General features: G+C 39.5%; 3 protein-coding genes across 4 annotated transcripts in view; 2 read left to right on the top strand and 1 right to left on the bottom strand.

Annotated features, from left to right (window-relative positions):
• LOC143741621 (uncharacterized) overlaps window positions 1-26573 on the top strand; it is a 399552-nt gene that overhangs the window by 148977 nt on the left and 224002 nt on the right. The gene's annotated exons all lie outside the window — the stretch shown is intronic.
• Window positions 1-26573, top strand: part of LOC143741618 (uncharacterized) — a 548742-nt gene that overhangs the window by 436858 nt on the left and 85311 nt on the right. The window lies entirely within an intron of this gene.
• On the bottom strand, window positions 267-25424 carry LOC143741617 (uncharacterized). Of its 2 annotated transcripts, XR_013205173.1 has the most exons (5): window positions 25367-25424; window positions 25101-25181; window positions 24638-24773; window positions 1228-4257; window positions 267-1134 (listed from the first exon to the last, which is right to left on the bottom strand). XR_013205173.1 is itself a non-coding variant. In XM_077233880.1 (4 exons), exons 3-4 carry the CDS (start codon window positions 24720-24722, stop codon window positions 3263-3265), a joined length of 1080 nt encoding a protein of 359 aa, XP_077089995.1. In that variant the 5' UTR covers window positions 24723-24773; window positions 25101-25181; window positions 25367-25424; the 3' UTR covers window positions 267-3262. The 2 variants fall into 2 exon arrangements, 1 of the variants encoding a protein (XP_077089995.1); XM_077233880.1 differs by having other exon boundaries at window positions 267-4257.

The raw sequence follows: 26573 nt of genomic DNA, 5'->3' as shown, positions 1-26573 counted from the left end.
GAGCGGCCAGAGCTTCTTTGACGCTCAAGTCGGCGGCGGTGTGAACGTACAGTTACATTTTCAAGCCTGTTATAATTATGACTATATGGCTTACAGCTTATGAAAACTACACATTTATTCTAATTTTGAATTTGATTTTCATAGCTGAAATATCTCACTTTGCATTTAAGTTGAATTACTGAAATAAAGTTTTGCATGTTATTCTAATTTTCAAGTTTCACCTGTAAACAGAAGGTTATAACAGAATAAGTTAAAACCAAACATGATTTAGAAGTAATCATTTTTATTTACAAAAAAAAGTGTTAGACAGCAAAAACAATGTACAACAGGTGTATACAGCCTAAAAAAGTGCATTACAGCACCTGAAGGTTATTTTTCCCTAACCAAAAAAAAAAAAAAAAAAAACACTTTATGGTGTGTAGCCAGTGATAGTGCAGTTTCCTACACTGTAGTCAAAAACTTCATTAGGCCTGTACGTGCATCAAGACCCTCGGCCTCTACAGTGGATGACAGTGCCCCGTCAGGCTGGTTGAATGTACCCGTAGTCCATTCTTCTCTGAACTCATCACCATTCATTTCACAGAGGTTATGCAGAACACAACATGCCATCACCAGGGATTTGACCTTGTGTATATTGCAGTCATTTCGTTTTAGCAAACACCTCCATCTGCCCTTTAGTCTGCCAAAAGCATTCTCAACCACCACCCTGGCTCTGCTTGTTTTATGGTTGTACACAAGTTGTTGGGGTGTCAGTCGTCCGTTGTCGGTGAAAGGGTTCATCAGCCAGCTCTTCAAAGGATAGGCTGCATCACCAAGGACATAGTACCCCACATCATGTCCACAAATGTTCTTGGTTACATCAGGTAGTAACAAACCCCGATCCACTAGGTCCCACAATCCTGACAAACGTAGCACTCTGGCATCACATACACAATGTCGGTAGTTTGTGTCATGTCTCTCCAGTTGGGGTTGCAATCGACGACAGAGGTACAGAAAAGTATCCTTAGACATCCGGAAATTCTTTATCCACTGTGCTTCGGTGAAAGTTGGAACCACGCTGTCTCACCATTCTGTTGTTCTAGTGTGCATCCAAACCGATCGCGAAACACGACGCATTCGATAGTACTCCCATATCTAAAACACACAAAAGTTGCAAAAAATAAGTTGATGTAATCGATAATAATATTATTCACAACTCTTGTTAATTTTGGTGGATTAATTTCTTACCAATCTTGTTCTTTCTGCCCGATGGCGCGCGTTCGTCCCATCCATCTCACGGTCAATGTCCACTATAGCTGATAACAAACGTTGTCTACTTTTATATCTAGCATTACGAGCTTTCTGAATACGCTTTAGAATTAATTAGTGCTGTCAAACGATTAAAATATTTAATCGCGATTAATCGCATTAATGCCATAGTTAACTCGCGATTAATCGCACATTTTTATCTATTCTAAATGTCCCTTGATTTCTTTTTGTCTCATTATTTTTTCTAATTTTAATGCTCTTATCAACATGGAAAAGTGGATCGGCAGTAAGTTTGTTCTTAGCTGTGGTATCCATGTGCTTCTGTCTGAAGTCATCCATTGTAGAGCTTAGATCGGGCCCAAAAAAATCAAGCCCGACCCGAGCCCGTGCGCATTGTGTCCGAGCCCGGCCCGACACATAAACTGTAATTATGAGCCCGAGCCCGATTTAAACCCGACCATTTTTTAATACGTGGGTTGTTATAACTGACGTTCTCAACTTCTTTCTATGTTACTTTCTCCCACGCGCAACATTTTTGTCCCGCTCCCGCTCGCAAATAGACTTTTTTTTGTAGGCTACCTCCAAATACTTTCGCCTACGTGTCGCCACCATACACATCAGCATAAATGCTCCTGATAAATTATTTGTTATTAAAGCATTAACAAACAAACCACTGTTATAACATAAAAGCAAGCAGGCTACTGAGTGCATGGTTTGGCATGACTGAATGCGCGCAAAGTGCGCTCCCTTAATAATTCCTAAAAAGCTGACATCAGTTCATCGCAATCTCACACATCTGTTATTATCAATGAAGCTGACTGCACAATGCATCTTTCATAATATATACACCTTGTTTGTTATAATTTGAGTATTTGCCAGCATACAGAATTCAGCACTGAACAAAAAGTCAGTTTTGAGCGGTGAGGGGAGTCTATTTTAAATGCTTCTGATTGGCCATTGCGTTCAAGAAATCAACACATATGTCTGTGATTGGCTACATCCCTCAACGCTGCAAACATGTTATAAAAAGAAACTCTGGCCTGTAAATCGTTTCTATTTTGTTTTAGTTGTTCTTGTTGCTTTTCTGCAACATATGAATAAAAATGTATTAGTTTTTATGTTTTATTCATAGATATTTGTAGTTTGCGGGAGTCCCGCAAATCGTTTTATTCTCCCGTATCCGCACACACAGAGTGAGTGCATTACCGCTCGCGCCCGCGCTCGGCCATCAAATCTAGTCCCGCACCGCACTCTATTGCATTGAGAGTGCATGTCTCTAGATCGGCGTCTCGCGCTCGCGCCATCCACTCAAAACGTAACGTTAGCCTACTACTCTTTGGCCGGCGCGCAAGCCCAAACAAGTATGTGCGGCGTGCCTGTTGTTTTGTTTCCGGTAGCTACTTATAGCTATCCGGTGTGATGTTGTAGTTTTTCTAACGTTACTAGTTGTTGCAACAGCATGTGAAAAAAATACAAAGTTTGCTAGGCCAAAAAGAGCGTTAATCTCACGATAAAAAAATTGACGCCGTTAAAATGTGTTTGCGTTAACGCCGTTAATAACGTGTTTAACGCACAGCAGTAGTATTAATGCTCGTCTCTTTTCTGACGTTTTGTTAATTACCTCGTTAGTAAACCAATAGATCGCACACAAAAGCAGCACAGCTTGAATATCCTCCAAACTCAAAACAAACGCGTCGCGCAGACTGGGAGGGAGAAGCAGTCGCACGCAGTTCAACGTCACCAGACTAATTTACATAATCTTCCCGGTACTTTAGACCGCGGTGTAAACGCAGTAGGCAACCGGTCTGGGGCAAAAAAAAGTTTCCTATGAAAAAAGTTCCTGGGACAAATAGTTCCTGGTAATTGCGGTGGAAACGCGGCTTTTGTTTCTGTTCCTTTATTCACCTTTCCACAGTCTTCGGTGTAAGTTATTCAATTATTCCTAATGTGTTTCCTGTGAAATTACTTTCACACTGATGAAATATAAAGCAGTAAAAAAACAACAACAGTTCTATCACAAGTGAATCCTCATGTGGTACTTTAGGGTTACTTTATATTGGAAACACATTCCACAGTGCCCACATATAAACGGTTTCTCTCCCGTGTGAATTCTCATGTGCCTGTTAAGGATTCCTTTTCGGTTGAAACCTTTCCCACATTGTTGGCAAGTGAAAGGCCTCTCTCCAGTGTGAATTCTTATGTGGTCTTCAAAGTGTCCTTTTTGATTGAAACTTTTTTCACACTGAGGGCATGTGTAAAGCTTCTCTTCAGCGTGAGCTCTCATATGGACTTCAAAGTGTCCTTTTTGATTGAAACTCTTTTCACACTGAGGGCATGTGTAAAGCTTCTCTTCAGAGTGAACTCTTATCATGTGGACTTCAAGGTTTTCATGTTGATCAAAACTCTTTCCACATTGAAGGCATGTGTAAGGCTTTTCTCCAGTGTGAATTTTCATGTGGCTGTTAAGGCTTCCTTTTACAGTGAAACTCATTCCACACTGTTGGCAGGTGAAAAGGCTCTTTTTAGTGTGAATTCTCATGTGGCAATTAAGGTTTCCTTTTCGATTGAAACTTTTTCCACACTGATGGCAGGTGTAAGGCTTCTCTCCAGAGTGAACTTTCATGTGGTCTGCAAGGTTTCCATGTTGACTGAAACTCTTTCCACACTGTTGGCAGGTGTAAGGCTTCTCTCCAGTGTGAATTCTCACGTGCCTGTTAAGGCTTCCTTTTTGAGTAAATTTGTTTCCACACTTTTGACAGGTGTAAGGGCTCTCTCCAGTATGAATTCTCATGTGTTCTTTAAAGTATCCTTTTAGATTAAAACTCTTTCCACACTGTGGGCATGTGTAAGGTTTTTCTCCATTGTGAATTGTCATGTGAACTTTAAGTTTCCCATGTTTATCAAAACTAAAAGATTTTACTCCAGTTATGAAATCATGATGATCCTCATATTGATATTTTTCTTCATTTTTCTTCAGATCTTGACTCTCTTCTTTCACCGCCATCATGTCTAAGGTGAAAAAAGACCACAGTTAATCCTGGTTTAATGGCACAAAGCAACAGACATAAACATTTAGACATGTAAAGCATCAAAACCAACATACAACTAGATCCTTTAACCATTAAGCTACAGAAATATGTTACATGTATTCTGAGAACCCCTGCTCAATATTACTAACTTTTCACTTTCTTCAGGACAAATCCCAAAAACTTTCAAGCTGCCAGTTAAACCCTTAAAAAAAAATTTTTTTAAATTATTGAATATACTCATCTCAATCTCCCATTTACTTCTTTCTTCTAGGATTTAAACGGTTTAAAGGGAAAAGAAAAGAGCGCCACTTCCTGCTCAACCATCAGACGAAAAACTCATCACACAGTAATTCCATGTAATGATTTATTAAAAGATAAAAATTGTCAGAGAGGAAGCAGCAAATGTTTGTTATAACTTCTGAATGACCCATCATGTCGATCATGTTGGTCCAAACCATAGACTGTAAAAAAAGATGGACGACACCCCTTCGCTCTCTTCCATTGGCGAAAAGTGAAGTCACCATTGTCCTGATATGGCGCTGACATCTTGGGACTTGAGTCGGCGCAGTTGCGATTTCGGGACCAGACATGCGCAGCAGTGAGCAGGAAGTAAAGCCGCGAAATCAACGCCCCTCCTTCACTCTCGCTGAATCAATCGCAAGCACACGCCTCTGCTGCAGAACAACACATTATGTTGGTGTGAAATAAATTAATATTTAAATAAATAAATTTAGATATTAAATTTTATATCCTAATATCCTCCGAAGATTCCAAAAAAAAGTCAGTTGTTGCTTCAGTGACTACTTTGCTCAGAGAACCTGTCAATCACAGCTGTCAATCATGACGCCACAGTGCCGTTTTTATAGCATCAAATAACCAACTAAAACAAACTTATTTAAAAAAAAAACACTTGAAATTACATCAGCGTGATAAAACGGTAAATGAGAGAAACTATCTTTTGAAAAAAGATATGTGAAGTGTATTTTAATTGTTTAGTTGGTCTCACGGCCCGTTGAATAACATGGGGAGGCGAGGTTTATGACCTATACTAGGACCGGTCACAGGGGGGTCATCGAGACGCTTTGGCTTCACTTTTCAGGGCTTGTGCGGCACGCCATCCAAAGTAGTGATGGCCGGTTCGTGAACGAATCGTTCTTTTGCACCGGTTCTTTTTAGTGAACCGGTCGAACCAGTACACTAATCGGACTGAATCATTCTAAACAGTTCGCGTCTTGCGTCAGTGCTGATCCACAAGTTACTAAAATTACTCACTTTCAGACATGCCTGACAGTCCCTCCGAATCGAAATAAACCAATATCCCGGAGTATATTTTACTCCAGTAACTCCAACAGTTCACTGAACTGAGACATGTTGGTTCTTAGAGAAGTGATGAGCACGAGCAGCTGATGCTGCGCATGACCGTACTACCGAACGCACAGGTACAGCGGTTCTCGGATCACCCGTACAGAACCGAGAACTGTTTCTTTCGGACATGTTCGACATAATGAGAACTGATGAGTTGATGAGCTGAGCATGCGTGCAATTTTTCTGAGGGACGAAATGTACGTTTCTTAAAGGTGCATTGTGCAACAATTCATGTTAAAAATACACGTTTTCTAACCCATACATGCATAAACAATTGCCTGATGGGCTGAATGAGCCCTTCTCTGATCAGTGCAATTGCCTCTATAATCCTGTACAGTAAAATAAATAAGAGGGATTCGGGCTCGAATTTGAGACTGGGAGTGACGTCATGCGCGTTCACGCTCACCAGGCTATGTCTCGCAGGTTTGTGTATTCGCCGGCGCCGCCATTCTCCGCATCAGCGAAGACAACTCGTGCGTCAAAGGTAGAAGATGGATTCAAAGAGACCGTTCCAAACCCCAACGCAAACTCCACGTAAAGTAAAGAAAAGAAAATTTTTGTCTAGTGCCACCAAAAGGTCCAAATTGGAGTCAGACAGGCGTCGGAGTAAGACGAGAGTCAACGTCGGCAAGGCATTCAACAAAAGGAGAGATCTCTGGTCTGCTCTTGGTCTCAAACGGGATCCTCAGTTGGCTTTTTTCTTGATAAAACGGTAAGATATAGCCCAGTCTCTAATGTTAGATACGGCCAATCTATGTATGACAACAAATGACGATGCGTAAAATGTGTAATGCTTTAGCGTAAGCGTTTGGTTTTACTACCATTGTTAGTGAACAGTTTCATAAACTAGGAATTGTGTTCGGAAGAATAGTACAACATGAAACATAAAACATATCCAATAAAAGATGCTAACTATGTTTTTGTGTATGGCCTACCGGTAACGTTAGCCTTGTGTCCATTGCTAACATGCCAAGGTGTTCACGTCATTGACCAACAAGGAAGAACGCCGTTGCATTGGCTATATTGTATTTTTCGGTAAAAATAGTAAATTGTTCCCGTGAATGTGGTACATTTTGTATGTAGTATATATGAGGTATGTGGGAGATCGTATTCTATCAAAACGAGGAAAACGTAAAATATTTTGGTATTGTGATAAAATACATGTTTTATTCTGAACATTGCAGGAAGGGAAATACAATGGTAAAGGGGTAAATATTTTTACTTTACTCATACTGTTTGTCAGACTAACTATTTACTAAATAAAGTATTGACACATTTCACATTAATGATTGTCAGTGTGTATTGTCCCTGTCAAAATATCTACTAAATAAATCAGCGCTACATGTAGTTTAGTGATTAGCAAAACAGTTCAAGATTCTTGAGTGTGATATAACATGCTGAAAAAATGACCGATAATTAGACAGAAATTTTGAGTAAATTATAACAGAAAAAGGATGTATTGTTATTGGAATATTCTACTTAGCAGATCAATAACAGGCTGAACCCCGCAAGTCTTCGGCGGATTAGCCTGTTTGGCTTTTATGAAAACGTCATGGTGACATTTGATTGTTTATTACCTTGAGAAATTTGAGTGAACGTTGTTGACCAACCGTGTATGGCATGATTATTATTTTGAGCTTTTGCGAAGTAATCAATTATATTGTTCATGAACGTGTTTTCATAACAATACAATCATAGGTGGATACAGTAAAAACATAAACAAAGTTTACTACCCCCCCCCCCCCCGTTTTTCCCCTCACACATAAGAGTAATTTACTCAAATGTCTTTCCTTCCATATATTTGAAATGACTTGCAGATTTATAACTTTATTACCACTTAAGACATTTTGGCTGTACACCAAAGATCTGTGCGGCAGATGCTCCTTCAGTTATGAACAGCTCGTGCTCGTCCATGCGTGCATGTGCGTGTGGTCCATGAGCGTGCACAACTCTGGTTGCAGTTTCGCTTGTCGCCAGAGGCGTAGTTCTGCAAAAACTCAGAGACTTGCGTTTTGCACCTTTAAGTATTTAGTTGAACATCAGTAGTGTAACAAAATAAAACATGTTGGAAACATGTTGATCACATAATTACTTTATTATTACTGTATTATCTTAAAGTTTGGAAACACAATGAATGGATTGTAAAACTGTTAAACTAAACATTTATTATTGTACTAAAATAATATTTTCAGGAACAGCTCATTTAATTTGTAAGTTTATATTGTTGTATTACAAATTTATTAAATGTCTAATTTAGGTTCAACAGTATTTTAACTGAGAAAGTTCACACAAGTGTTTACCATTTGGAGGCATAGATGATGACATTAACCTTTTGTTACTTTTACCTTTTGGGCTATTGGAGAAGCTGTCAAAGGACTCTGGGGATTCAAGATGGCGCCTGTGTGTTCGGTTGGCCGTCGGTCTCTCTTGTACTTATTGTTTTGGATATTTTTATGGATGTCTATCTGGGCCTCTAATTGCTGCACACGTCTGGTCTATGACCGACAGTCTCTCTTGAACATTCGCACCTCTTTTATGGACTTTTATAAGCAGGATGTAGTGCACGCTTTTAATCAATCACACAGAAACACCACTATGCATACATTGGAATGTATTCGCCAGTGGCCGCCTATCATTTTACAAAGGAAACGCAGAAGGAAACGCGGGAGTCGGGGTGGACGCACCATCAGATTGAAAGCTACTGAAAGACTCTGGATCGATGCAAATCATATGTCGGACAGCGATTTCGTTGCCCGCCGATCGCGAGCGCTGGTTCATCGGTGGCTCCTATCTATCACTCCCCTGCGATCTTCGCCTGTCCATTTGGTTGGCTTACCTCGGGTTGGCAGCTGTCATCGGCAAAACGGTGTGAATCCCGGTAATCTACGTTCTTTGAAGAAAGGCGGAGCTTTCCCCGATGTGATTCATCCGCCCAAAATGGCACTGATCAACGCCAGATCCTTGGTCAATAAAACCTTCCTGCTCAACGACGACTTCTCCTCTCACTGTTTGGATTTCATGTTCATCACTGAATCCTGGATTACGGTTGGTGACCTAACCCCTTTTTCTGAACTAGTTCCTAATGACTGTTCGTTTTTCAACACCCCCCGCCCGAACAGACGAGGGGGCGGGATCGTGACTATTTTTAAAGACTCATTTTCTGTGCGATGCCGGCCGGTTCCTGTCAGTGCTTTTTCAAGCTTTGAAGCGCAACTACTTCACTTAGACTGGAATGGCCCTATTTTATTAGGGGGGATTTACCGTCCGCCACATTCACTCAAGGACTTCATTCAGCAATTTACAGAACTCATTGGTAATATCACCACAACCTATGATCGTTTTTTATTGGTGCGTGATTTTAATATCCACGTTTGTTGTCAATCTAATACTCTCTCAAAGGATTTTCTAAGCCTCATTGAATCTTTTAACCTAGTCCAGTGGATAAATGATTCCACTCACATGAAGGGTCACACATTGGACCTTGTGCTTTCATATGGGATGGTGATTAGTGAGGTTGTAATATCTGATTTTATGCTTTCGGATCATAAGCCAATTTTATTTTCTACATCTCTTCCTTGCATTGCTCAAACCACTAGTGAAGATGTAAGACTATCTAGATCATACTCTCCTCTTTTTGACTTAAATTTTAACGAGCACTTTATGAATTCCTCCACACACTTGTTGCTGAACTCTCCACTATTGGAACTAGATGCTGACCAACATCTCGGTCTGCTATACTCCACTTGGTTAAATGCCTTAAATGAAACCTCTACGCTTAAGCCCTTCAAACCTAAACCGAAATCTGAACCATGGCTCAACGTGGATATTCGGCGAATAAGACAAGCTAGCAGAAAGGCTGAGCGCAAATGGAAGAAGGACAAGCTACATATTTCACTTCAGTTATTTAAAGACAGTCTGTCAACCTATCAAAATGCTGTAAAGGCGGCAAAAGCTGCGCACTTCTCTAACATGATTATGGCTAACCACTCTAGACCAAAGGTTTTATTTTCTGTTATAAACTCGGTTTTAAATCCTCCGGTAAATGTATGGAATGATGTTTCGGATGAGCTATGTGAACGTTTCTTGAGATTTTTTACTGACAAAATATCTAACTTGAGATGCAATGCCAGCCGCTCTGCAATTAGTCTGTTGATGAACCCTGTTACCTGGGATGCTTTCAAGCCAATCACTCTGAATCTCCTCAAAGAAATTATCACAAAGATAAAACCTTCGTACTGCTCTCTAGACATCATCTCTCCTAAGTTTCTTAAATTGATTATCGATTCAGTAGGGCCAGGATTGGTATCCTTTGTTAATAAATGCCTCCTTACCGGCTCTATCCCTGCTGCCCTCAAGGAGGCCACTGTCACTCCTTTGCTCAAGAAGCCTTCACTGGATACTACTGTGTTAAATCATTTCCGTCCTATCTCTGTTTTGCCTTTTGTCACTAAGGTGTTGGAAAAAGTTGTTCTTGACCAACTCCAGCTCTTTCTAAAACGCAATGATATCTCTGAAAATTCAATCTGGTTTTAAGTCTGCTCACAGTACTGAATCTGCTCTGCTGAGAGTGTTAAATGACATCTATCGCTCCACTGACACTGGTGACTCTGTGGCTCTTGTCCTTCTTGATCTGTCGGCAGCTTTTGATACTATCCACCACTCTATCCTGTTATCCAGACTAGAATATGATGTAGGGCTAAAAGTTTTCGTCCTCCAGTGGTTCCAATCTTATCTCTCGGGTCGTACTTTCAGAGTCAAGCTAGGAAATTGCTCTTCCTCTGTTGCGCATCTAACCTGTGGCCTTCCTCAAGGTTCTATTTTAGCGCCTTCTCTCTTTTCCCTCTACATCTTACCACTGGGCACCATTCTAAGAAGGCATGGGGTATGTTTTCACTGTTATGCAGACGACACCCAATTGTATGTTCCAATCAAGAGAAATGATCCCTCTACCCTTTCATCATTGTTAGGTTGTCTGGATGAAGTAAAAGTTTGGTTGGACCAAATTTTTTTGTTTTTAAATGAAAAAAAAACAGAGATCATTGTTTTCAGGTCAACTGGTAATCCCCAGGCTGCTTCCTTTGATCTAGGCAGACTAGCGGCATTTAGTTCTGCAAGTGTGCGGAACTTGGGCGTTTGTCTGGATGAGTCTTTAAATTTTGACAAGCAAATCTCTTCTGTAATAAGCTCTAGTTTTTATCACCTGCGGCTGTTGCAAAAGTCAAACCTTTTCTTAATCACAAAACCCTTGAGATGGCTGTTCATGCTTTCATCACCACACGTGTAGATTACTGCAATTCACTCTACTGCGGTATCTCGAAAACGCAAACTGCTCGTCTTCAACTGGTGCAAAATACCGCCGCAAGATTCCTCACAAATAGTCGGAAAAGTGAACACATCACCCCAATTCTGAGGTCTCTTCACTGGCTGCCCATTAATCTCAGAATCGAGTTTAAAATCCTGTTATTTGTGTACAAAGCCCTATGCAACCAAGCGCCTAGCTATCTAACTGAACTGCTACAACCTTACACGCCGTCAAGAAGTCTGAGATCAGGTGAAAAAAATCTGTTACAAGTCCCTCAATGCAGACTTAAACGTAGAGGGGATCGAGCTTTTTCTGTGGTTGGGCCTCGGCTATGGAACAATTTGCCCTTGGACGTTCGGATAGCCCCTACTGTGAATTCCTTTAAGTCAATTTTAAAAACGCACTTGTTCTCTTTGGCCTATAAATAAGGTGCATGTACATGTATATATATGTGCATATGTGTACATATATGTGTGTGTATGTATATGTGTGTGTGTATGTGTATGTGTATTTATATGCACATATGTATGTGTGTGTACGTGTGCGTATGGGTAGATATATATATATATATATATATATATATACTTATATATTCCTTTCTGTCTATTTTTATATTTCTCTCCTTTGAGTATGATACTAGTATTAAACCTGTTACTGTCTTTTCTGTTTTTATTTTCTATTACTGATAATCTCTGAGACTACTTGGACGTCAACAGTTTTAAGCTGCTCTTAACCTTTTTGTACTGTTCTATGATGTGCTACTACTCAGGGTGCTGGTGTCTTCTAATTTTGTAGTTCTGTAAAGCACTTTGGTCAGTCAGTGACTGCTATAAAATGTGCTATATAAATAAAATGAACTTGAACTTGAACTACTTCTCAAGAACAGCTGGGCTTTGTTTCTCAATGATAAAGCAGGTCTGAGGAATCTCCGGGAATCTCCTTTGTTTCAGAGGCTCTGAGTTACACTGTCATGCTGATCTCCATCTTTATGTAAATCCCTTCCCCTTGAAAGGTATAAAACACTGTGTTTTAGCTATTGAGTTTAGACTTGGTGACTGCAGCTACCGACAGCTCGTGTTCTCAATAAAGAATCCTGCTGAAGATACAACCAAGTCTTCTGGTCTTCGCTTCTGAGTTTCCAACAGTTTAAATCTTTGATGTAAACTCTTGCCAAGGTTTTAATGGTGCACTGCTTAGTAAATGTTTATAATGCGTTGAAACATAACGTATTAAACTAACGGAGATATGCATCAAATTTTTTGATTTGTCGACTGTATATTCAGGTTTCAGCAGTTCTCTGCTCATCACAAACAGGCCTATGCTATGGTTCAAGTCTCGAGTCAAGAACTGGTTGTTGCAGTTCTTGAATCACCAGTACAGAACCGAGAACTGTTTCTTTTGGACACGTTCGATACGGAGAACCGATGAGCTGGAGATACCGCACATGCGTGATAGCACCGTCTCTAAACAGAACTTTCTTTCGGCCAACTGATGATGTGCTGATTAGAGATGCGCGGTTGTTGGTTATAGCCGGTTTCTAGTCTCGCGGCTGTCATCAGCAGCACCTTGTCGGGCGGTTGAGGTTTTGAAAATTGGTCAAAAACGTTGGTGCGAGTTGTTTGCTGATGATGTCATTATTTATCTTAAGGAGCCTGAAACTGCTCTCCCATTACTTATGAACAAACTGGAAGATTATGGGAAACTATCTGGATATAAATTAAATGTCTCAAAAACTCAGGTTCTATCATTTAATTATTCCCCATCACAACTAATTAGACAAAAATATAACCTAAAATGGGATGCAAAGCACATCAAGTACTTGGGGGTAATTCTAACAAAAGAATATTCAGAACTCTATTGTAATAATTATAATATTATTAATAAGGACATCCAAAGAGACATTGAGAGATGGTCGACTCTACCTATGGAATTCAGCTCGCGAATAGAGGCCGTGAAAATGCTTGTTGTCCCGAGATTGTTGTATCTTTTCCAAGCTTTACCAGTAACAATTCCTAAGACTCAGTTCAGGGCTTGGGACAGGATGATTTCAAGATTTATCTGGGAGGGGATAAAAACCTCGAATAAGATACACAACGTTACAGCTAGCAAAAGACAAAGGTGGACTAGCCCTACCAAATCTACTGGAATTTTTTTACGCAGCACAAATTAGACCATGTATATGTCTGTGTAACCCTAGCTACATATCGAAATGGAAAGATATAGAGCTTGCAAACCAGAGTTTACCTATACAGTCCCTTTTAGGTGATAAAGAAAAATTGTTGGCATCAAAAAAGAATCTAGATCAAATATCAGTCACAGCACTTGAGGTATGGTTTAAATTAGTTGAGCAGTATAACCTAAAAAATCTGATAAAATTGTTAAGATGGGTGGCATTTGATCAAAATTTTAAACCAGGGACCCTTGATGTAGGATTCAGGAGATGGGTAACTAAAGGTTTGACTGCTTTGTGCACCTTTGTTACACGTGGAAAATGTAAAAGTTTTGCTGAATTAAAAGAAAATTATGGTTTGGAAAAAAATGATTTTTATCGTTATTTACAAATACGGGACTATTTTGAAAGGGAGTTTCAAAAAATGGGTAGTACGGAGCTGAATACACTGGTAGAGTTGATAGTTGATTCCTATACAAAGAATAATCCCAGAATAATCTCTTCTCTTTATCGGGCCATGATGGAGAATAGAAAAAACACATCTAGCTATATTAAGCAGAAATGGGAAAGAGAATTAGAGGAAGAAATTCCAAATGAAGAATGATATTTTGCTTGCATGACACAACATACGATTACCTATTCACAGAGATGGAAAGAGTTTGCATGGAAAAATTTAGTGCGTTATTTCATTACCCCCAAAATTAAAAGTAAACAATTATCTACACCACAATTATGCTGGAGGATATGTGGGCATACTGATGTTGATCATCTTCATGTATTCTGGAGTTGCCCAAAAATATTACCTTTCTGGAACATGGTTTTGATGGAGATCCAAAAGATTTTAGGTTATAAAATACCAAGAAATTTCAATACATTGTATCTGGGAAATAACACACACTCAGTGTTGAGAGGAGATATATATCTTGTTAATATATTAAGTGTAGCATGTAAGAAGAGTATTACAAGGCATTGGTATAAGCAGGACACCCCCTTACTTGGAGAATGGATAGAAATTGTTAAAGAAATATTTAATATGGAAGAAATGACTTTTATTTTGAGACTTAAAAGGGACTTATTTATAAAATATTGGAAGAAATGGATTGAGTACTGCAATGTAAACAATCAATGATTATATGTAAAACTATACTTGCTCCAGAATTGAATGTGTACCCCCTGTTCTATTGTTTGCTTCTTTTTTTCTTTTCTTTCCCTTCCTCCCCTGTCTTTCTAAATGGTGAAAATGATTAATAAAAACACAGTAAAAAAACCCCCAAAAAAACGTTGGTGCGGATGGATGGTGGACGGATGATGAGTTTTGTGATGTGGTTGCGGGTGAAATAATAGCCCATCCGCGCATCTCTAGTGCTGATACATGAGGACACAGCACGAGTGAACCGAGGACTTAAATGAGGGGCCGAATTCGGCGAAATATAAGTTTATTTAATAACAAATAAAATGATGAAGACCATTTATGCACTTTATATCTTTAAGACATGTAAAACATCCGCGTTTGCACATCACCTGTAGGCTATAGGGTTCGTTTGTAAAATGTAAAAGTAAGAAACTTATACAAGATGATTATGACGATGAGTACTATTATTTAACTGAAGTTATGATTACACATGTCTTTATTTTAAATGCATTTTAACCGCCGGGATGATTGAATTGACGTCATTACATGATGACGTAAAAGAACTGGTGAACCGTTTTTTTTAACCGGTTCATTGAAACGAACTGTCCGAAAGAACCGGTTTGCGGAAAAGAACCGGACTTCCCATCACTAGTCCAACCATCGCTGGAGTAACAATTCCCCAATCGACTGAACCTAAATAGCAAAGCATTTGTAGCAAATTCTTAATACCAAATTCAGCAACACCTCAGACACAGAAAATATTCACAACATTCTCCACTTTATTCTGCCCCCCTCCACCTCTTCTCTGACTGCTGATGACTTTGCCCGCTGATTCACCAATAATGTGGCAACCATCACTTACCCACAGCCAACAATCACCCACGCTCATTCCACTCTTCTCTTCCTTTTCTCCCTTCACAGAAAACATTACATTACTAACTGCTCTGACTCATATCATCAACATATTCCAGATTACTGTCAAATTTCCCACCACATTTAAGGAGGCTAGGGTAACCCCATTCCCCAAAAAACTACACTCAACCCTAAAGCAGTTGAATACTACCGATCAGACAACTTTTGTGTCAGAAAGATTTGTGTTCAATCATCTCTGCTTTTCTCACAGAATGACCAACTTGACAACTAGTCTGGCTGCAAAACCAGACACCCCGCGGAGACCGCTGACCATTGATGAAACTCTTCGGGCTGGCAAAAGCCAACTCCAAATCATCTGTCCTTATACTAATTGGACCTGTCTGCTGCTGTTGACATGGTAAACCACCATATCTTGTTGTCCACCCTTTCTGACTTGGGCATCACAGGTATAGTAGTTTGGTGGCTTCAGTCACAAGCAGATCTTGAAATATTTCATGCCAAGGAGAGAGTCTGAGTCACATCAGCTAATCACTGGGCTGGACTAAAAATCTAGCAGTGTTATTTTTTGCAGCATATTTTTGGTAAATAAAAGGTTTTAAATAGTTTCTCATCATGGCTTTGAAAACGTGCAGTAATGCCTGGAAACACTTGATAAAGTAGAAAATACAGTGTAAGTGCAAACGGTGCTTTTGTGTTAAGTTGTAATATTGTGATTATGTTTAATGTATTTAATTAACCTCATACAAGATGTGATTTAATTAATCCTCTATCAAAGCGCTTCATTGTTCATTCATTCTTCAGCTTTTAACTTGCGCAGCTCAAACAGCAATGCATGACATGGCGATACGCTGCTTTTAAGAATGTTACTATTGCACATTCTATTAGTACTTTAAGAATGACAGCTCTTCTATCAGAGACATATTGCTTGAATTGTGTCGATGTGCGACAGCAGGACGTGTGTGCAGAGCTCTGCTCCCTGCAGGGAGTAAAATATACAGGTCCTTCTCAAAAAATTAGCATATTGTGATAAAGTTCATTATTTTCCATAATGTAATGATAAAAATTAAACTTTCATATATTTTAGATTCATTGCACACCAACTGAAATATTTCAGGTGTTTTATTGTTTTAATACTGATGATTTTGGCATACAGCTCATGAAAACCCAAAATTCCTGTCCAAAAAAATTAGCATATTTCATCCGACCAATAAAAGAAGTGTTTTTAATACAAAAAAAAAAAGTCAACCTTCAAAAAATTATGTTCAGTTATGCACACAATAGTCAATACTTGGTCGGGAATCCTTTTGCAGAAATTACTGCTTCAATGCGGCGTGGCATGGAGGCAATCAGCCTGTGGCACTGCTGAGGTGTTATGGAGGCCCAGGATGCTTCGATAGCGGCCTTAAGCTCATCCAGAGTGTTGGGTCTTGCGTCTCTCAACTTTCTCTTCACAATATCCCACAGATTCTCTATGGGGTTCAGGTCAGGAGAGTTGGCAGGCCAATTGAGCACAGTAATACCATGGTCAGTAAACCATTTACCAGTGGTTTTGGCACTGTGAGCAGGTGCCAGGTCGTGCTGAAAAATGAAATCTTCATCTCCATAAAGCTTTTCAGCAGATGGAAGCATGAAGTGCTCCAAAATCTCCTGATAGCTAGCTGCATTGGCCCTGCCCTTGATAAAACACAGTGCACTAACACCAGCGGCTGACATGGCACCCCAGACCATCACTGACTGTGGGTACTTGACACTGGACTTCAGGCATTTTGGCATTTCCTTCTCCCCAGTCTTCCTCCAGACTCTGGCACCTTGATTTCCGAATGACATGCAAAACTGAGCAACAGTCCAGTGCTGCTTCTCTGTAGCCCAGGTCAGGCGCTTCTGCCGCTGTTTCTGGTTCAAAAGTGGCTTGACCTGGGGAATGCGGCACCTGTAGCCCATTTCCTGCACACGCCTGTGCACGGTGGCTCTGGATGTTTCTACTCCAGACTCAGTCCACTGCTTCCGCAGGTCCCCCAAGGTCTGGAATCGGTCCTTCTCCACAATCTTCCTCAGGGTCCGGTCACCTCTTCTCGTTGTGCAGCGTTTTTTGCCACACTTTTTCCTTCCCACAGACTTCCCACTGAGTTGCCTTGATACAGCACTCTGGGAACAGCCTATTTGTTCAGAAATTTCTTTCTGTCTTACCCTCTTGCTTGAGGGTGTCAATGATGGCCTCATGGACAGCAGTCAGGTCGGCAGTCTTACCCATGATTGCGGTTTTGAGTAATGAAACATGCTGGGAGTTTTTAAAAGCCTAAGGAATCTTTTGCAGGTGTTTATAATTAATTAGTTGATTCAGATGATTAGGTTAATAGCTTGTTTAGAGACCCTTTTCATGATATCCTGTTAAAAACCGACGCCCCCGGTACCGGGGGCAACGGGGCTTAACGCCTTTTATGTCCTTTCACTTCAGAGAGTGTGAGCGCAACCTAAATATGCAGCATATCCCCGTGATCAGACAGAACTCCGCTAAAAAGTCATGCTATCCATTTTCGCCATAACAAAACACACATCAAACACGAAGCAATTAAGTAATTTTATTGTAAAACCTGAACCACGTCCATGCCAGTAGTCACAGCACTCCTAATCTCTCTAATGTTGATCTATCAATACAAACGACCACTCAAATGATCCAGGAGGCTCCACAGAATTCAACAGTCTAACTCACATCACTGTACGACAAAAACTCACGAAGTAAACAGTCAGTGAACAACAGAAAAAAACCGTTTATTTACACATTTACCACTATGAATTGTGTCTTCGATTGCTGTCTTGTGATAAAAAATGCGTACAATGCCATATCAACTGTGTTTGCGGTTACTCCGATGCCTCTGTGTCACTTTGAGATGATTCCGGACAGTCTGCAGCTATTTCCTGCTTTGGTAAAAGACCGTGCATGAGGAGTGGGTTGAGCATGCTAGTATTACGCAATGCATGTGTCGGCTCCTGGTTGGCTAGTGGTGTTGTTTGCACGGATTTTGTGAGATGCCATCGATTCTATTGGTTCTGACGATACGATAGAGGTGTCAATCATCCAAATTGACCAATCGGTTGCCGAGATATGGATGCGCGTAAGACGTTCGCCTTCATGACGCAGTGCGCACAGCCAATACAAATGATCGCTCTGCGGAAGCAAAGTAGCACAAACAGCGGAGCGCGCAGCTGATCGCACACCTGAACGCACTCGTGGAGTATTATATTGATTATCGAGTCATTATTTTTCGTTTCAAGGAGAAATAATGGCACAGAGGAAATGGCAGAAGAAGATGACGACCGCCGAAGCACTGGAAATGATCCAGGCGGACGATGAAGCTCCGGTCAGTGCTGTTGACTCTTCTTCTGAGGATGAAGATCTGTTAGTTGCTGAGGGCATTTCGGACGACAGTGACCCCGATTATAAACTTCCAACATCGGAAAGGTATGTGAAATACATTGTTATAATTTACTTATCGTGTTGGTATCAAATTACGGAGCTGTTTCACTGCTATTAGTGTAAAATGCCCGTTTTTCTACTTAGCCTATTCCCTTACAATGAATGAATGAATACACAAACTCAAACTGGCTTGTTTGCTTACTTTCCTAGTACAAACATGTTTACCACACATTCAAAGTGGATTGTTTGTTTGCTTACTTTCTAAGTACAAACATGTTTACCACACACTCAAACTGGATTGTTTGTTTACTTTCCCAGTACAAACAAAATGTACTAGTGTTTACGGTTACTGTGGGTTATTTCTCTAAACTTCTATAAAAATGTATAGGGTTTTCAGTTACAGTGGGTTATGTTACTAGAGTTTTCGGTTACAGTGAATCATTTCTGTTCAAATTCAGTGTCAGTCCATGAATATATCTTTATAGTTTTTCTTCCTCCTTTGTTTCACAGTGATGATGAAGATTATGAGGGGCCTTCATCTTCTGCTGCCTCTGCACCAGCCCACCCCCCCCCCAGCCAGGGCCATCAACACCTCTGCCCCAGCTATCAGGACCACGCCGCACCAGCACCCGACAAGGTTCTGCACCTCAGCTACAGGCAAGGCCATCAACACCTCAACCACAGCCATCAAGCACATCCCCCACCTCATCTGATTCTGATGTGCCTCAAGAAAGCCTTCCAAAAAGAAAGGGGAAAGCACTGCAGAAGTCTGCAAGACCTAAGCACGGTCGGAGTAGGTCTGCCACTTCAAGAGACCAAGAGCAGTCGTGGCACAATAGAGAGGAGAAGGACAACAAACCTGACCCGCCCAGGTTCATGCCAGCCAGGATCCAAGGCCCCACCTTTGATACGACAGCATCATGGTCTCCCCTCACACTGTTCCAGCTTTTTTTCAGTGCATTTGTGGTCAGGACAATTATTGACAATACAAATTCCAATGCTGCGAAGCGACTACAGGCTGGGATGAAGTTTGTATGGAAGGTGCTAACAGCACAGGAATTTTACATTTTCATGGCCATCATAATTTATACAGGCCTCGTTCAGGTGCATCTCAGATCCGACTACTGGCGGAAGGCATGGCCATACAACTTCCACTTCCCAGGTGAAAAGATGTCACGGGGCCGCTTTGAAGCCATCTTGTGGTCCCTGCATTTGAGTAACCCAGATGAAGACGAGGATAATGAGCGGAAGAGGAACACGGATCAGTATGACAGGCTTTTCAAGATCAAGCCTCTCTACACTGAGATAGTGACTGCCTGCCAAGCCAACTTCCATCCATATAAAAACATTTGCATCGATGAGAGGATGGTCGCATCCAAGGCCCGCAGCAGCATGAAACAGTACATGAAGGACAAACCCACAAAGTGGGGCTACAAACTCTTTGTGCTGGCTGATGCATCAACTGCATACACGTGGAATTTTTTTGTGTACGCCGGCAAGAGTGTGGACACCACAGGCCATGGTCTCAGTTACACTTCAGTCATGGACCTTTTGCCATTTCCACTGCTTGGTGGGGGCTATAATTTGTTTGTTGACAATTTTTATACTAGCCCTGCCCTGTTTCTGGACTTGTACACGAAACACATTGGTTGTTGTGGGACCATCAGACAAAATCGTATTGGTTTTCCACACACCACACAAAACAACCTCCACAAAAAGGCTGCCCGGGGAGATATGCGGTGGATAAGAGATGGCAAACTTCTTTTTGTAAAGTGGATGGATACCCGGGAGGTGACCATGTGCTCCACGATCCATGAAGCTTTTAGTGGACACAATGTCAAGAGGAAGGTGAAAGAGGCTGGTGTGTGGAAAACAAAGTCCATCCCTGTTCCAGACGCTGTTGTGGACTACAACAAGAACATGGGTGGTGTTGATGTTTCTGACGCCTTGATAGGCTATTACACTGTGCACCATAAAACAATAAAGTGGTACAAGACTTTCTTTTACCATTTTACTGACATCGCGGTGGTGGACAGTTTCCTTCTTCACAAGGAACTGATCAAGATGAGGAACGAGCCCACACTAACGAAGCCTCTCACACAGAAAATGTTTAGAGAGAGATTGGCTGCAGAAATGTTGAGCTTTGCTGAGGCCTCAGCAGCTCCACCACCACCACCTCCACCACCACCACCACCACCGTCCACCTGCATGCCAATGTATTATGGGGGTGATGCCACACAAGCACGGCGGTACTGCAGGAGATGCCAGGAGGCTGGCATCCAAAGAGTAAAAACCCCCATATATTGCCGGAAGTGTCAGGTCCCTCTGTGCCTCACCTCAAAGAAAAACTGTTACCAGGAGTGGCATGACAGCCATTAGTGGTATTATGAGAACAGATATAGCTTTTGCTAGTGTTTTGTTTTAGTTTTTTTCTTCTCCAGTTTATTTATACTGAGTTTTGTTGTTTTCAGTTTCTGAATAAATCTGCTCCATTTGGAGTCAAACTTTATTTTGTCTTTTTTTGCATGGGGTGACTATATTGAGGTCTGGTTGATTTTTCAAAACAAAGCCAAAACTTTTGTTTTAAGATGGAATAAATAGCTATAGTGACATGTAAGTTAAATCAAATGAGTTTTACAGTTTGGTACCTGAGAAATTTCAAATGGCACAGATGGTGCCAAAATGTGCCCAAATAAGCTCCAAAAATTTGGAGAGTTCGCCTAGATATGCCTCTAATAAATCATGTATAACTCTGCTATGCTAGACTCTTATAACATCAAACTATGAGCAGATGATGTTAAGATGTTATTTTTTTGTTTTCTACAGTTTTTAGGCTTCAAACAGCATTTTACCTTGGGGATTTTCCCTATTTAATTCTCGCCTAAAAAAATTACATATTTAATATTTTATTTATGCTGTTTTCCATCTGAGATTACTCTTCAATAATAATAGATAGACTTTTACTTACAATGTATTTATATCCCATAGCTTCTGATCTATCAAACGATACCAGAATCATGTATGTGGGTCTTATGGTTGAAAAGTTATACCTGTTTGATTTAGGGTATGCTACTTTTAGCCTTTTTTTTTTTAATTAGGGGGCGGTGCTTAAGAGGATATGCTAATTTTTTGAGACAGGAATTTTGGGTTTTCATGAGCTGTATGCCAAAATCATCAGTATTAAAACAATAAAAGACCTGAAATATTTCAGTTGGTGTGCAATGAATCTAAAATATATGAAAGTTTAATTTTTATCATTACATTATGGAAAATAATTAACTTTATCACAATATGCTAATTTTTTGAGAAGGACCTGTATTCGTGCAGCACATGATGGATTAAAGTTATTGACACCTCAGGGAAACACAGAAACATGCATGCATGAGAAAATAAAGCGCAGGATTTTAAAAAGAGTTAAGTGCAAGAAAGCCTCAAAAAAGGATTCAATCCACTGCTTGGGTTCAGACCTAAAGTGTGCGCACAGATTGATAGCATAATTGATCATTTGATTGTTGCAAACAACTCTGTTAGGAAACGCAATGTTCACATTGTGGTATGTAAAAAAATTGTTTTAAATAAAAGGGAGAGAATGGTAAAAAAAAGAAAAGAAAGCAGGGCAGAAACACACTGGTCATGTTGGATTGACTATATTGAATCAGACAGCAATGTCAAAACGTGCAAGTATCATAAAGTTTTGATGATCACAGAGCTTGTATTTTGCCAAAAACCCAATGGAAAATTTTTATTGGGTTTTTGTCGAGGGAACCACTCTATGGCAGCATTAGTATTTGTCTCGTCATGTGATCTCAATATGTTTGTCGACATGAAGCGACCTGCTCCATGCAGGGGTGTGTGATATCACGATTTTTGTATCTCACGAAATATCATAGTATCGTGCTACAGTGCATTCTATCAGTTGCAGTTCTGGGGCCCCCGTCTCAACATTCTGTACAACTCGACGTACACTCACATCAAATGCTAACGCAGAGGTAAAGTTACACTTATTGGACACTGCAATTCACAAATGTTCATTATCTACTTTACATTTCTAAACATTTCATTCTCGCGCTTTTCTAAGCACATACACCCGAAGAGCACAGACACTAAGAGCCTGTCTAACAGCGCCTGGTTACTGGACTCGAAAAATTCTTATCGTGCTAATACTGTCAAATACTCACAAGATTTACATAAACACAGTTGGTTATGTCTAAAGTGAAAGCAAACATTTTGAGAGAAAATCGGGTGCTTTTGTGTCATATGCGTGTATATTAGATGCGTGCCGGTCTTAAAGTAACAGTGGCCTAATAGTAATATGCTGCTGCTTGTCCATAAAGGGATAGTTCAGCAAAAATTCTGTCATTATTTACTCCCTCTAATGTTGTAACAAACCTGTATTCATTTCTTTCTTGTGCTGAACACAAAAGAAGATATTTTGAAGAATGTGGCTAACCAAACAGTTTCTGGGCCCTGTTGCCTTCATTAGTAGGAATAAATATATTATGGAAGTCACTGGGAACAAGCAACTGTTTGGTTAGCCACATTTTTCAAAATAACTTTTTTTTCAACAGAAGAAAGAAACGTATTCGGTAAATTATGACAATTTTCATTGAGGGGGAGGGGGGGGGGGTGTCCCTTTAATGTTAATAAAACAACAAAACACAAAGAGTGACTGAGACCTTTAATACAATAGCTTTAATAAAAATCAATGTATAATTGTTTTATTTTTATATTTGTTCATTTAATTTCTTTCTTGAATGCTACCATTCAATACTCCTGCTGTAACTGAAAAAATTAAGCACTGTTTATTTCGTTTTTTATATTATGTTGTGTATGTAATGTGCATCTTTGTTCTTATTTTTTTTATAACAAAGAAAATAATGACAAAGGTTTTTTTCTTTGGCACTTTGGCTTAAATGTCTGCCATTATTCTTTGTTTTGTTGCATTGTAAGGCTTTGTTTTGGACATTAGTTTGGCTGTAATGCCCACTCACTTGCAAAATAATAAAAACAAACATGAAAAATAATCATGATAAAATCTGAATACATACTGGTCTGTTGGTCTGGGAACGCCCCGTCACGTGATGTGAATTTAGCCCGTGGGGGAAAACATTGCCTTGGCGCTCATTGAAATAAACGCGACAATCATGCCGAAGAGGTGCTGCGTCATTTTCTGTACCGCCAATAAACAAACAAATTATGAATTTAAGTTCTACATCCTTCCTAATAAACGCACAGAACCGGAAAGGAGGACAATTGGCTACAAGCAATAAATAGTAGTGTAATACTTCTGTGATGTTCTGTACTACCTCTATAGTACTTCTATAGTATGTCCCAAAATACTATAGTATTCCTATAGGATTACTATAATATTTTGTCCTAAAATACTACAAGATTCCTATAGTTGTATTCCATAAGGGATGTCTCATTCACATTAGCGTTATCAGCTGAAGGCTCGCTTGATAGGCCAATCGCTACAGTCTACACTCAATACAGACTGCCTGTGAGTTAGGGATCACTGTCAGCACAGTCCCTCGGTAACTTCGTACTACTGATCACCGTTTTACAAAAGGATTAATAGTTTGGAGTGAAGCATACATACAATTGGTAAGTGACAAAGTTTTATGGAGTTATAGTATGCAACATATACGAAAGTTGATTGAGTTAGGCTAATGTTACCGCTACAGCTACCGCGAAGTCTTACCTGGAGATTCAACCAGATAACAAAATATGTCTGGAAATGACACCTCCGACCATTTGGTTGGGTCATTGACCTAGTTTTTAATTAAATAAGGGCAATCATAACCTATTGGAGTTAATTTTGCAATGTACCGTTGCCGGTCGGCAGGCGTCAATGACTCGCAATACAACATTTTTGTCATTCAAATACACACGATGTTCGCTGTGTTTTCCCCCACGCCCCAACTATGATTAGTTGCCGACTGTATGTATTGTGATTTTACTGAATTTTTTTTATATATATTTTTGCCCTATCGCTCCATGTCAAATAAAACCACTTTAATTAAGACACTCATATTACATTGTCCAAAAAAAATCTGTAGAGCTGGACATTGTAATAAAGATAAGCTTTGAGGAAAAAACCAACCTGTTTGTTTCTCAGTTTCTTCTTGTTTCACACTGAATGTTTCTTCAATCTTCATGTCTTCACTCTCTTCTTTAATAAACGCCATCTTTATAATAATTGTGTCACTTGGGTCTCAGTCACTTCACCAGGAGTTTTTCTGTGTGTTTGGACACAGTTATGATTAAGATTAGAATAATTAACAGAAAGAAAAATACATTCAAACTAAATCTCTGTGTGTGTCTCAATCAGCTCTAGTTCAGTAGTTCAGTGCACTGGTAAGAGACTCAGTCAGAGTGAGAGTTTATGGTCTGATTAGCCTAACAACAACAAAATCTAGCACAAAAAATAAAAAAACAAATTTTACAAAAACTTTACATTTGTTTTAATATTATTGAATGATCTGTAGATTATATAATAGATTCAACAACATGTGCAGTTGGCTTGTTAAAGTTGTCATTACACGTTTGTTTTCCATTTAGCTTACACTGTTTTGACAAGCATCGTCAGCGCGGCAATTCGAATCAGTTTCTTCCATCAATAATAATTCTCTGCTGCCAAGTTCCATCTGTTGATGAAAGAAATGAGACGCATCTTTTCTGTTACAAATGCATGGATGCACTTTACTCACAAAACGTTCATTAATGTTATTTATTACAATGCTACATTCAGTAATAATACATTAAACAGCTCTCTATAAAACTGTCTGTACGGGTTATATTGATTAAACTATAAATGATTAAAAACACAAACCTTTCTTCAGCCGAATCACAGACGCAACCTTATGACGTCACATCTCCAGACCAAAATAAAAGTCCCTTTCATACGCTGAAAATAATATAAATTCACATAAAGAAAACGCAATTAAATTATAAGATAAATTATTAATTTAAGCATAAATCACAGATTCCCAAAACTTTGACACATTTTCAAAAGCTTCTAAATGTAAGCAAGTAAGAAATGCAATTATAATAAACAAATGCAATTTGTGATATTCTCAATCATAGATAAATTCAAGTATGTTGTTCATCATTTAACAAATGATGGGAAAGAACTTTTGAATATTTTAAAGTCATTAAGAATTTATTGATCAAAATTAAATAAGTTGTTTCGAGGAAATCTAATAATTTATTTTATTAACTAAAACTGTATCACAATATATCCATATTTTTCCTCTTAGTTTCTCTACAGAATATAAGGGCAATGCATATAATCGAATTTCACCTTTATTTGATTAAAGTGTATTACATTAAATGTTCATGACTGCAAAAGATTACATTGATGATAAAACTGATTTTGTCCTGAAGGAAAATTTAATTAAATGTAACGTAAATTAAAACGGTTAAAATAATTTCTTCTGTATGGTGATGAAATCTTTATTAAACTTACCATAGTAACAAATCTGTCTGTAAGGATTGGATGGAAATGAACATATCATCTGTCTTTGATCTTATTGATAATGTTCTTTTATAGCCGCAATTTTGTTTAAAATATTTTTTTGCAGTATAAAGGAATAATGTTCACTGATTTTAGGGTTAGTTCACCAAAAAATTTAAATTCTGTCAGTATTTACTCACCCTCATGTTGTTCCAACCCCATAAGACCTTCGTTCATCTTCGGAACACAAATTAAGATATTTTTGATGAAATCTGAGAGCTGGATCACTCCTCCATAGGCTTCTTCAGGGATTGAAACTTGCCAGCCTCGAAAAGTTATTAAAGACATCGTTAAAATAGTCCAAGTGACTACAGTGGCTCAATCTGCAGTTTATCAAGCGACGAGAATACTTTTTGTGCGCAAAAAAAACAAAAATAACGACTTTATTTCAACTATTAATTTCCTTCTCTGTAGGCCTCGAGTCAGTTCACTGGTGTAATAGCGTAAGCTTCTGTTGTTGTACGTCACACCAGCGGTTTTCAATAGGTGAGGCGCGCCTCCCCTGGGGGGCACCACAGAGCCA

This window comes from Siphateles boraxobius, unplaced genomic scaffold (genome assembly GCF_051911475.1).
Source record: "Siphateles boraxobius isolate OS27281-9 unplaced genomic scaffold, OSU_SipBor_1 19, whole genome shotgun sequence".
In the NCBI taxonomy this organism is placed as follows: domain Eukaryota; kingdom Metazoa; phylum Chordata; class Actinopteri; order Cypriniformes; family Leuciscidae; genus Siphateles; species Siphateles boraxobius.
Note: the sequence above shows the minus strand (reverse complement) of the source record. Positions and strands in the feature narration are given on the sequence as shown.